At 45.5% G+C, this 13,265-nt stretch overlaps 1 protein-coding gene across 1 annotated transcript in view; it reads left to right on the top strand.

Moving 5' to 3' along the window:
• The window catches only part of TMEM163 (transmembrane protein 163), a 222,520-nt gene that overhangs the window by 130,978 nt on the left and 78,277 nt on the right, over nucleotides 1-13,265 (top strand). Inside the window, exons 3-4 of the mRNA XM_021695880.1 lie at nucleotides 4,008-4,051; nucleotides 5,433-5,524. Coding sequence (XP_021551555.1) covers nucleotides 4,008-4,051; nucleotides 5,433-5,524 — 136 coding nt within the window. The remainder of the gene's footprint in view (nucleotides 1-4,007; nucleotides 4,052-5,432; nucleotides 5,525-13,265) is intronic.

The raw sequence follows: 13,265 nt of genomic DNA, 5'->3' as shown, positions 1-13,265 counted from the left end.
ACCTTACATATAGCTTATTTTTTTAATGGACTGGACTTTAATCATCACCCTACTGCTGGACATGTAAATGGCATCCAGTGTTTTGCTATTATAAATTACATAAACCTACGGTGAATCGTTTGTGTATAAAGTGTTTTTCTATTTCTTAAGCACTGAAAGAAGATTTTTGGGACATGGGGTTACTGGACAAGGTAAATGGTATTAAGACTCATGGCTGCAAGTGATATGAACTCAACTCAAACTGGCTTGAGCATATTAAAGGAAATTCTTGGCTGATGTATTTGAAAACTACAGGGGTAGACTGCAGGTAGGGCTGATTCCAGAGATTCAGTCCATGTTATCAGGGGTCTGATTTGTGTCTCTTATCCTTCATCCATGCTTTCCTCTGTTGGCTTCATTGTGAGGCAGCTTCTCCCCATTTAAGGCAAAATTGCATTTTGTAGCTCCTGTTTTCATGCTACCAACTGTACAGTCCCATCTTAGAAAGACATCCCCTTCCCAGTATTTTTAGCAAAAACTCAGGACAGGTTCTCACTGGCTCACGTTGAATTGTGGCACCCTTGAATCTTTAACTCTGGCTGTAGGACAAGGATATAGGAGAGTGGGGGTGATGATGTCATCCCACCCAAACCACAACCTCTGAGGGCAGGGGAGGTAGCTCTCCCCAGAGGAGACTCAGGGTGCTCTTGTCTAAATGGGGGATGGATGCCGGGCAGGCTCCCAAACTGCAGATCTTCATTTTACTTAGGAACATTTTAGGGACTCTGCGCCCTAGTAGGGAAGGAAAAAAGCACAGAAAATGAAGGCGCCCAGTCCCATAGCCGAAGCATGCATTTTTGGATGTGTGAGGCCAGCCTCATCAGATGGCAGTCTGCTGCCACTCTCACCATGGAAAGGGAGAGGGCCGTGAGGAGGAGAAACCCCTGGCCTCAGCTCCCTGGGGAATGAGGCTCTGATGGCCTGTAATTGCATGCCTCGTGGGCTCTTGGTGGCCACTGGCTGCCGGAGTACATGTTTAAAATACGAGTGGTAGAGACAGGTTCTAAATGGGAGGAGCAGGAGGGTTCTTGAAAATTTCCCTGGCTGTGCTCTCCGGATGAATTTGGAGGCTTCTGACCGTTGGGCACTCCATTCCAGAGGAGCAGTGGCATTTGTCATACAGGCCCCGCACCGCCAGCTGACAGCCGCAGTGGCTTCATTTCCTGCAGCTCTGTGGCCCTGGCCTTGACCCAGAGCAGTCTTGGCAAGAGAGCTCGGCTTCACGGCTGCCCCTCTGCCCGTCTCCGTGCACCTTGCTGGCTGGCAGCATAATTCCGAGGTCGAAAGGGTCCTTATCTGTCATCCAGTGTGGGATGTGCACCTGCCTTAAAGGCACTGCTAGACTTTTGTCGGATCTCTGGTGGCTTTCAGCTCCCCTCAGCCAAGTACGTCCGTGGCTCCAGGAGTACCTGCCTTGTAATCCCTCCCTTGGGTCATCCTGGCCCAGGCCCGTGTTCTCCAAGTGGAAACTGCTCGCAATGAGAAGCTGTCTGAGCCAAGGCCTCGTCAAGGGCCCTTCAGTGTACCCTGGACTCCCCATGCAATTTTTGGCATTTTCTCCCTTCCCATCTTCTCCCTTCCCATCTTATCAAGGAGATTGGATAGGGGCAATTTATAAGTAAATGATACATGTTCGTCCTTCCCTTCTGTGAAGGACTCTGGGTTAACCTGGAGCCCTCTTGCTCACTTTTTCCTTGGTGCCTGGGGGGATAGAACAATACTAATATTCCACTTGTGCTCTAAGCTATTGATCCACTGGGCAGGCTGGAATCCCTCACACAAGCAGAACTTTCTGTATAATTCTGAGAGGGTTTGAAATTATGGACACTGACTCCATTTGAGTCAGGGAAATCCACCACCAATGGCCATCTCTTTTGTTGGATTCCAGAGTCTCTAAGATAAAGTTCCTTGTGTTTCTCCATATAATCAACTGGGTGTACACCTCTCTGAAATCTCTAGTCCACTGTGCAACTGTCTGGTATTACCAAATAACTGAGTCAAGCTATTTTATTTTGTTTTTTTATTTTTTGATTAAAGCTTTTTAAAGAAACGGTTTACCTCTTGGAAAGCAGGTGGCCTTCTGGGTTGGCCGGTGGAACGCTTGCTCCATTGTGCTCTCCCTTCCATGGTGCCCGGGCCAGACGGGCTGGGGAGACACAGTGCCAGAGCTCTGGCGCAGGCTGCTCTTCCTTACCTGCTGTATGTAGTGAGGGTCTGTGCAGGATGTTAGTAGGAGTTAAAAAGTTTCCACTGCTGATAAAGAAGGAACCCACAAAAGGCACACAGCTAAGATACTGTAAAAACAGGCTGTAATGTAAAACAAAAACAAAAACAAAACAAAACAAACCCAATACTTGTTTCTATAAAATTTTATGAAGCTTATGTAACGAGTTCCTGAGTCCTGAGTGCAAAGTCAGGCCCAGCATCCTCTAGTTTATCTTGGTGCTCAGGGCAACCCCTCAGAGGACCTCCTGCCTTTTTTTGCCCATGTCTGCGTGGCCTGTGAGTTGAGTCCTTTGGGAAGATCCAGGGCCCCTTTGCACCACCACCGCTGTGGTGCCCATGAAAGCTCCAGCCCGTCACCGCATACAGCTGGCTCTGCCCTTCTCCCTCCCCCTGCCCATAAGAGCGACAGCAGGGATAACTGGGACAGCTTTTTGTAAGAACCAGAGACGGTCAGGAATTTAATGAGTTGCATTTGCCTTACACAGCCTGCGGTCTGGAATGTGGCTGGCTCCCAGGAAACGTTAAGAAGCTAGTGGCTCCCTTGCCCGAGAGTTGTGTTTACCCCGTGCTTGTCTCTTTGCTCCTCAGTGTGTACAGCAGGCGATGGCCAACTCCACTTCCGTGTTCACAGGTGTCACTTCTGACAACATTAATTGACCAACTAGACTCTTGGTCTCAATTCCTTTTTCACAGAAAATGAAATATGCTTGGTTCACATTGAGTCACATGACCCCATTACGGCTGGGGGCAGGGGTACAAAGCACAACATGGCTGTCCAGGGCCCATTCGTGGATGTTAATGGATAGGACAGAGAATGGGTTCCAGAGAAGGGACATGGGGTGAGCCGAGTGGGGGGTCCAAATGGGTATTGCTCTCTATGCCCCACACCCACACCTCACTTACTCCATGAGTCAGTTGTTGGTCATACCTGTGCCTGGGACAATCCGCTTCAAAGCTTTGCTGACCAGTTGGGTAGGGTTTCATTCTTTGTTGGAGGGTGGACACATGCTTGATAATATGGCTTTTGTTTGGAGATCTGCCTTTATTAAGTCAAGCCGAGAACAGTCTTTGAAGCTGGACATTGCTTTGGCACAGAACAGATCACAGAATTAGGCAAATGCACTGCTCAGTTAACTCTCCCCCCCCCCAAAAAAGGTAGATAGATTTTTGAATATGGAGAAACATTTTAATTATAACTGTTCAATCTATATTTGTAGACATCTCTTGGTTAGGATCATTTGCTATTGTTTTTTCTAAAGAGTTTCCTTGAGGCCTACACTGGATTTTCAGCTCTGATGGGCAAGAGATTTCTCTCAACTGTGTTAGCAGTGGCGTGTGCGTGTAGATACCACCACTAATTACCTTATGATGGGAACAGAGTGGATGGTTGCACTTTTGCTCTGATAGTTTCATGTGATTCCCAGCTCTCTGTTCCCCATTGCTAAATTCTTAAAGTCTTAGCAGCCGTGTGATTGACAAGTGCTTGGGCATTTTCATTCTGAAAATGAAATGTCCTGTGGTGCTTGAGGACGTTGCCGGTGGAGTCTGCAACCTTTTCACTTCACTCTTTACCTGTTTTAGTTCGTAGGTGTTACAAGTACAGTTAATTTTTAACTTAATTCTCTGGGAACTTTTCCAGGGATGTTTAAAAGGCCCTGTCGACCATACTAATATACTCAGAAATGAGAGAAAATATCCATGAGGTCTTAAAATATTCTGAATAATATTTTCTTTCTTTTTAGCTGTCTCCGTTATGAGGTACAGCGCCTCTGCTTTTGGGTTTGCAGTAAGTAACCTGAAATGTACTTTTATGAAGTTTTGCACGTTTTTCCTGAGCTCACGAATCTCACCCTGGGCTCGCCGTTCAGAGGGTGGTTAGCAGATGAGAGCTTAGCATGACAGACAAAGCTTTTATGGCAATAGCTTCCATAACAATTACAATTTCATGGAAGTAAACAGCGATGATGCCGTACAGGTCTCCAGAACAGATTAGGGGGACCTCATTTTCCACCCCTGGTTGAGAAGATATTTGAGGGGTTTCAGCCTGGTTTTCTCCCTCAAGGTTGTAGGTGTGAAAGTGGGCACACACTGGAGTGAAGACGCATTTGCTGGTGCAGGCAGAGAGGTGTTGGGGGTTAGGATTGGGGCTGCCGGAACTAGACAAGTCAGTCTCCGGTCCCATTAGGGGTAACCTGACTCCCAGACCTACTTCCTGATGGGAATTGGTCTGAGAAAACAGGTCTCGGATGTTTTACAGCCTAGGCATGTTGAAAGCTTGGGTGAAGTCTCCCCACATTCCTTCAAGAGAGTGCTAGTGCTTGTAGTTTTCCAGATTGAAAATGCGATGGGTGCAGTGACTCATCTGGAGAGGTCCAGCATCCTCCTCTGTAGCTTCGGGGTTTCCTGTACCTGAGGGCGTGTGTTCCTGTTCCCAAACCCCCTTCTTCCCTTTGCTGTGAGAACTTAATGTTTCGCAGGTTGTAGATTGTTTTCAGAATCCTTTGCAAAAGGTATGGACAGTCTCTCCAGAAAAATGGGTGCGTGCGCACGTGCACACACACCCACCCCCCCCCACCTCCCCCGCCACACACACCTCTCTTTTCTCCCCTTTCTTCTGTCTCTGTCCCTCACACATTCGCTCATTCATTCAAACAAGAGCATTGAGTTTTGTATACAATTTTGAAGTGTTAGCAGAGTTCCCAGAACCCTTGGGTGGCCCACTCTAACCCCGAACCTCAGGTAGAACCATCCCACTGGGAGGCAGACACACAGAATCCTTATCCTGAATCTTTTACCTGGGATGTAGGGGGAAATGCTGCAGTGATTTTGCCTGCTGGGAGATAGGTGTGAGAACAGTGTAAGTCCCCCCATATCTCCAGAGTGCTAGGAGCCAGGGCCCAGGGAGCAGAGCCCACTGCACCACAGAGTGTGCTTTGTCAGGCTGTGGGAGCAGCGCGAGGTGAGGAGGAGCTGTGGTCCTTCCACCGGGCTGGCATGTCCAGTGGCCTCGGCTCCAGATTCCCAGCACCCACCATGAGGATGAGGAGGAGCGTCTGTCGTAAAGATGCTCTGAAGTCACTGGCTCTGATTCCAAGCCTCTGTGTCTTGTGTCTTCACAGTCATGCCTTAACTCTGGAAAACACTAACGCCGTGTCTCCTTCTCCTAGTTTGATGCCATCCTCGACGTCCTGTCCTCGGTGATTGTCCTATGGCGTTACAGCAATGCTGCCGCTGTACACTCTGCCCACAGGGAGTACATGTAAGTGGATTTTTCTCTTCCTCCAGGCTGCGGCACCCTTGCAAAGGAAGGCCACATCATTAGGCTGTCAGCGTAGCTCTCCTTGCAGCTTTGGTCCCAGGGATGAGAATGAGGACCCAGATCGCCTTCGAGAGGGCCTGCGGTGATACCGGCCATATGACAGGCCCCTTTTGGGATGGTCGGAGAGATGGGGTACCCTTTTATAATTCACCCTGTTCTCTGCTCTTGAGTCGGGAGGGAATGTTTGTGTGTTCATTTGTCTGGCTCTCCTTCTGTCCATCTGTCCATTGATCTGTCCGTGTTTCAGTTCATCCATCCTTCCATCCTCGTTCTTTTTGTGTTTGTGGAATCTTTGTTCTCTTGAGTTCTCATGCTTTAAGATGAGTTTTCCACTGTAATTTCTGGAAGACACCTTGAGGGTATTCTAAATTACCCTGCTTGTCTTCCATTCCTCTCTGTATTAGAGGACACGGCTTGTCCCAGTCTCTACGTCCTCTGGGTGATGATCTTGTCTTTGAGGAATTTGAGTTTGTGACCATAAAACATGGCTTTCCCAACTTCCATCTTCTTTATTCCATTTGTAATCTCCAGGCTGATAATAGCTCAGGTCCCAGAGTCAGATTTCTTGGCTTTGAATCTTAGCTCTACCACTTGCTAGCTCTGTGACTGTAGGAAGCTGCTAAGTGCTCTATGCCGTGTTTCCTCATCTGGAAAAGCAGGAAAACAACACCTCCTTCAGAGGGTTATTATATATATTATATATGCCCAATATGTAATATAGTATATATGTTATGTATATTAGAACAATATATGCACATATAACTTAGAGCAGTGTTTGGCATGTAGTTCAGGAAACCTTAGCTGCCATCATTATTAATTATTAAGGAATTATTAAGGGGGCTCCCCTGAGACTGAGCCACCACTGGTCCTTAAGGGAGGAGTTTGATCCCACCTCTGTGGCTTTTGGACAGTTGAATACAAATGAGTAAATGCTCCCCTGCTGTGTTTCTGGCGGTGCCCAGACAGAAGGTAGTCTCGATGGGAATGCCATGTCATACTTAAAATGTATAAGTGTTGAGATACAAGTGTTAGGTGCTAGGGGACTCAGATAATAATAGATCTCGGGTTGCACGTGCCAAATGGAAAGCTTTTGAAAGATAATGCTGTAACTGATTCACGAATGAGAACAAATTTTATTTCACTGTTGGCTTTAGGTAGAGCACAGAAACTTCTTTGAAGTGTTAGGTATTTATTTTAATGTGCATTAGCTCTTTTAACACATATGAAGGGTCGAATCTGTGATATCACAGATGATATTGTTTAGGATAAGGTTAATTGTTTTAAAAGTGAGTCAATTGATGGTTGAAAAAAGTTAAGAAAACAATTATAGTAAGTTGATTTTGTAAAATTTCAAATGATGGTATCATAATGATTGAAGTTGAATTAGTACTAGTCTAGCCAAGGGAATAGCTAATACAAAAACTCAAGTTGTTGCTGGCTAATTATTTGAGGAATACAGTGAGAACAACCTAGAGATAGGTTGTCCTTTTCCTGTCAGGAGAACATAAATTCTTTGGTTCTATAGTTGCACTCTCCAGTACGGTAGCCACTGGTGGCTATTTTAGCACTTACGTGTAGCTGGTCCGAACTAAGAGCTGTTGTAAGTGTAAAATAGTACATTCCATAGACTTAGTAAAAAAAAAAAAAAAGACTGTAGACATTTTATTAATGATTTTAAAGATACTGATTACACGTTGACAAAAGAATATTTTGGATATGGGGTGCCTGGCTGGCTTAGTTGGTATAGCATGCGACTCTTTGTCCCAGACTCATGAGTCCAAGCCCCATGTTGGGTGTAGAGATTACTTAAAAATAAAACCTTAAAAAAATATTTTGGATATATTGGATTAACCTATTATGATTAATTTTACTTCTGTTTCCTTTTTCTAATGTGGCTTTTAGATATTTAAAATTACATATGTGGCTTATATTATAATTCTTTTGGGCCTTGCCCTCAAAAGACAAAGCTCTTCCTTCTGACTTTTCGTATTTTCGAATTACTAATCCAGAATTTGATTTGCAATTCCAGAAGGAATTGAGTTCCATGTTTCTCAGTTTCTCTCTTCTAATGTGCTTAGTAAAATCCGATTTCCTTTATGCTTAAATGAGTTTCTTACATATTAGTCACAAATCTACAAATTATTGTGGCTTTTCTATAGAGTTGGGATCTCTCTGAGCATTTGTCAGGTAGCCTGGAGTTTTTCCAAGATTAAAATATTGATGACAAAAGATTGATGATCCAGCATTTCACGGATGGTTCTCGTATTGGTATGGATGTGGGCTGGGAATGGGTGGCTGAGGTAGGGTGTGAACCAAATGTCTTTGGTTTCACTGTTTTTACTGATCCCCAAACAGGTACCATTAAAAAAAATGTATCTCTCTATTGATACCCAAAGGACAAAAACTCACAGAGGAGTTGCTTTGGTAATTCCCAGATGATAGTTCACATGAAGATGCCAGTGAATTCATTTGGAGAGTCTAAATGTAGGGATTCAAACGACACTCCACAGTCCTTTGTATTGTTGGCTTTAGTTTAAAGTTTTAATCTCTGTCTCATCCCATGTAAATTAAAAATTCATGGGATCATTGCCAGCTGAGAAACTGATGTTTGCATATTAATGAGCATGAATGAATTATGAGAGGCATGGCTAGAAAAACTATTGGCTTTCAGTTAGTTGCTGGAGAATAATAAATGGGGAAATACCCAACTGGTCCTTAGTTAATTCCTCTAATTTGTCCTACTCTGACTCTAAGCTTCAGAAAGAATCTTGAGCTCGGAATTGCCAGCGCGAGGAGGAGAGGGAGCTTCGTCAGCCCTGCCCCCTGATGCTGTGTGTGCTGGCTGCGTGGGATAGGGCGTTTGATGCCCAGAGGAAGAGAGGATGCTTTTAACACCACCACAGAGTACTGCATTATACACCTCAGTTGTTAAGATAGCCAACTACAGAGTGTAGCCTCAGTGGTTTTGTTTTGCATTTTTTTCCTTTCCTCTGGTAAAAAATACATAACATTGAATTTACCATCTTAAACGTTTTAAGTATATGGCTCAGTAGTATTAAATCTATTCATATATGGTTGTGAACAGAGTCCCCAGAACTTCTTCATGCAAAACTGAAGCTTTATACTTATTAAACAGCTACCCGTGTCCCTCTCCCCCAGCCCTTTGCAACCACAATTCTATTTTGTTTCTCTGAATTGATTACTCTAGGTACCTCAAATAAGTAGAATCAGAGAGTTTATGTTCTTCCGTGACTGACTTCTTTCACTTAGCGCATGATGGCCACGGTAAGGTTAACAAACGGTCTTCAGGGGTGAGAAATCTTGCTCGCTTAGGGAGCCGGTCATGGGTGTGCGGCACTAATCTGAGAGTGAAATGCTAAAATCCAGCATTTCATGGGTCGTTCTTTTATTGGTATGGATGTAGGCTGGGAGTGGGTGGCTGAGGTAGGGTGCGAACCAAAGGTCAGGGACGTGTGTCATGCCAGGTAGTGGCTGGGTGCCCCATCTGGGATGGAAGGAATACTTGCAGAATTCAAGGAGATGAACGCAGTGAAGCAGGTTCTGCTGTCCTCAGTCACTAAAGGAGAGGGGCCAGGAGGTGGGGGCTGATGCAAAGAGTTATAGCAGGTGGTTCACTCTGACGGTGCCTGTGAGTGTCGAGGGGAAAAGCTGGAGGACTGGTCTGGAATTCAGCACGAGGAAGGGAGGCTTTGTGAATGTGCTTGAGAGAGAACACGTAGGGAAGGCAGCTTTCCCGGGGAGCAGCCAGGTTTTTATTAGGCCAAGAGGTGAGGGCAAGAGTTGGAAAAAGCCTGAGGATGTGGTCACTGGGATAGGATGAAAGTGTTCTGGGGAAGGAAGGGAGCAAGGAGACAATGAGGAGCGTGGCTAGAAGGGTGGGGTGGTGACAATTGTCCTGGTGACTGCAGGTTGCCCTGAGGCCACTGCAAAAATGAAGCACTATTTGTACACTTACACTGTGATCGCCAAGCGTCCTTAGGTGAAGAAAGCGTGCAGCAAAATAGTGTTAGGGTCTTTTCTCATTGGTTTAACAATAGAGGTTTGCATCCGCGCACACTGCTGAGGCATATAAAAACTCTCGCAAGGATACAGAGCAGACTGACAGCAGGCTCGCCTCAGGAAGGGGGGACGGGGGACAGAAGAAAGGGAGGAGGTCTGCTCTTCCTATCCTGTAGACCCGAGCAGCCCCGTAGAACTCTCTGCAGCCACGGATGCGTTCTGTAGCTGCACCGTCCAGTGTCCTCAGACCCTTACCCACGTGGGGCCATGGAACATTGGCTCTGTGGCTCGGTTCCTAGCTTGATTTAATTTAAATGAATTGAACTGTAAATCGTCACATGTGGCTCCCATATTGGACAGTGACTCTTTAGGTACTTTGATCATTTTTAATCCATTTTTTAAAAACAATGTTGTTACTCAAAGTCCACGGGACTTGGAAATGAGAGCAAGATACTGAGGGAAGGAAGGAGGTGCCGGAGGTGGCAGGCATGGGAGAAATGAGTATAGGAGGAACTTGGCAAGGCCAGGTGACACGGGGCATTTCACGCTTGTGTCTGCCATTGTCAGCCTTCTGTACCATTTTCGGCCCCGGGAAGTACAGCTTCCCGCTGCCATCAGCTGTGGAGGGCCACCGGGCTGCTTGCCACGGGGAGGTACAGCTTGACACTCACTGGGGGCCTCTGACATTTTGCATGATTGCAGCACAGGTGGGAGGCCTGTGAATGCTCCCCAGTCCCAGCTGTCTCCTTGGGCCATCCGTGAGCTCGCTGAGATGGAGAGGTGGAGGCAGATGGGAGGCTGTTCACCTTTACAGGCTTGAAGTTCTGCAACACTGAGGCAAAAACACAGCCTGGGAGGTTGTTCACTTGTTCCAAATGTACCTCCAAATGGTATGATGCTCAGCAGCATATTGGAAAGCAAATTTGAGAGCTCCGGAGTAGATATTCTTAGAGAGGCATAAATCCTTGCGTATCTCCTCATGCGAAATAAATGGGGCACACTGGTTCTCACCCATGCAGGGTCCTTGCTCTGATTTTTATTCCTCCCCCCCGTTCCCCGTTTGCCAAGCCAAGTGCCTTGGTCTGAAAACTATCAGTCGACGGGATGGCTTTTGATTATTGGTCTCAGCAACATTCTTGTAACAGCTCCAGAAATTGAAAAAGAAAAAGAGAAGTAATTGATTCAGTCAAGAAATGGCGTATTGGCAATTTGCTTTTGGTGTCTGATCGAAGCGATGGCAAAGGCAATGAGTTATACCAGGAACACAGTGAGCTAGTACCATGTCTCCCCCTCTTCTCATGGGCATTCGATCGGGGACTCTGGGAAAGTGAACCGTATTTCCTCCACATCTTTCTACGATCTTAACCTTACAAAGCTCTTGAGTGTATTTTAACTCAAGAGCAGAACCTGACCTGGATGAATACTTAATTTCCGAGAGTCCCCCAGTAACTGCTGAGAGCCAGTGTGTAGAAGGCAGAGAGTCTTGATAGCGGGACCTGAGCTCCTGTGCCTTGAATAGTTTTGCCTGAAGGCAGAGGAGACTTGCCTTCACAGTCACGGAAAGTTCATCTAAAACCTTCCATGACACAGGCATGACATCAACGGGCCGTGCCGCTGTGGGCAGGGTGTGTCAGAGGAAGGAGTGTAGTCTTCTTTGGTCCATGTTACGGGTAGAAATGTGTCCCTCCACCATATATTGAAATCCTAACCCCGACTACTACACAGTGTGACCTGATTGGGAAAAAGGGTCTTTTCAGCTCTAACTCCCATATGACTGGAGTCCGTGTAGGAAGAGGCAGAAGGGCACAGGAGGACAATGGCCACCTGACAGCAGGGGCAGGGTTCAGAGGCATGCACCTACAAGCCGAGGAACCCCAAGGATTGTTGGCAAACACCAGCAGCTCAAAGACGCAGGGAGGGATTCTGCCCTACAGGTTTCCGAGGGAGCATGGGCCTGCCCACACCTTGATTTTGAACTTCTAACTTCCAGAGCTGTGAGAGAATACATTTCTGTTATTTAAGGCCCTCAGTTTGTGGTGCTCGGTTGTAGCAGCCACAGGAAAACTGCTGTTGTCCCTGAGAAGAGTCTTCCATCAGACCTGCACTCATCTGCTCGGGGACCTCGAGTGGTGAAAGAATTTTTCAAAGCCTCAGTTTTCTCATATGGGAAAGGGGGTGGGTGGGCCCTGATAGCTACCGAATGGTGTTGTGGTGAAGATTAAACATGACATTGAATGTGACATCAATATATGCTCAAAAAATGTTAGATCATGGGACACGTGGGTGGCTCAGTCAGTTAAGTGTCCAACTCTTGGTTTCGGCTCAGGTCATGATCTCAGGGTCATGAGATCAAGCCCCACCTCAGGCTCCATGCTCAGCACGGGGTCTGCTTGTCCCTCTCCCTCTTTTCCTTCCCTGCTCCTTCTCTCTCTCTCTCTCTCTCTCTAAAATAAATAAAAATTTTTTTAAAAAAAAGATCATTTATTTTCCATCCCTGGAGTTTTGAAAATGTTTTTTCACTAGTCATACTAGGATAGTTTGAAATTACTCTATTATTTAATTGCTTTGGAACAGTGTAGAATAAAAGAATTTGCAGGGAAAAAATTTTAAAACCCAAGCACATGCTCTAACATATTGAAAAACTTGCTTTTGACCTAGGGACATGGGGTGATAGTGTAGTGAGGTGATAAAAGATTATTGCTTGATTTCCTGATATTGTTTCTTTACCCCACCCCTAAAAGAAATCTCATTTGTGTGGGGCAAGACAAAGTAATATATGATTACTGTAAAAAGTTAAGGTAATTCATAGAGGTACAAAGAATATAGCAAGGGGCGCCTGGGTGGCTCAGTCAGTTAGGCGTCTGACTCTGGATTTCGGCTTAGGTCATGATCTCAGTGTCATGAGATTGAGCCCTGCCTTGGGGCTTAAGATTAAGATTCTCTTAAGATTCTCTCTCCCTCTCTCTCTCTCTGCCCTCTTCCCACCCCCCCCATGCACATGCATGCTCTCTCTCTCAAAAAAAAAAAACAAATCCCAGAAAACAACCACCAACAACAAAGAATATAGTAATTGTTAGAGGGCCTTCCAGGGAGAACCAGAGTTAATGTTTTGATGTGTGTTGTATTTGTGTGCATGCATATGCATGGTTACGTAAACATTTTTTTCCTACATAAATAGAGATCATCTATATATACCCTTCTGCAAACCGGTTTTTCTATACTTACCACCATGTTTTGAACATTTTCCCATCTTTGGATAAATAGAGGTATGTTATTTTTTGATAGCTAGGCAGTATTGTGTGTATGGATTTAGCATATTTTGTGAAGTAATTTTCTACTGAAGATATAGGTTGTTTTCAGTGTCTTGGGGCTAGAATTGACCTGAAATAACTGTCCTTACATGTTCGAATTTTAATGCTTATCTTCTTATTTCTTCTGGATAAATTACTAGAAGTCTGGGTCAAAGAATATGCTAACCTGTAATTTTGATGCCCAGGGTCAAACTGTGCTCCAACAAGGTCATACTAATTTCCATCCCCCTTGGTAGGGGTGAGGGTGTCTGTTGACTTACCGTGGCTGGTACTAAGTGTTAAAATTCTTTCTGATCTTAGCTATTTGTCCAGGTGGAAAATTGAATTCTCCATGTTAACATGCATTTGTT

This window comes from Neomonachus schauinslandi, chromosome 3 (assembly GCF_002201575.2).
Source record: "Neomonachus schauinslandi chromosome 3, ASM220157v2, whole genome shotgun sequence".
NCBI classification, from domain to species: domain Eukaryota; kingdom Metazoa; phylum Chordata; class Mammalia; order Carnivora; family Phocidae; genus Neomonachus; species Neomonachus schauinslandi.
The sequence above is the reverse complement of the archived record's forward strand: the minus strand, read 5'-3'. Positions and strand labels throughout refer to the sequence as shown.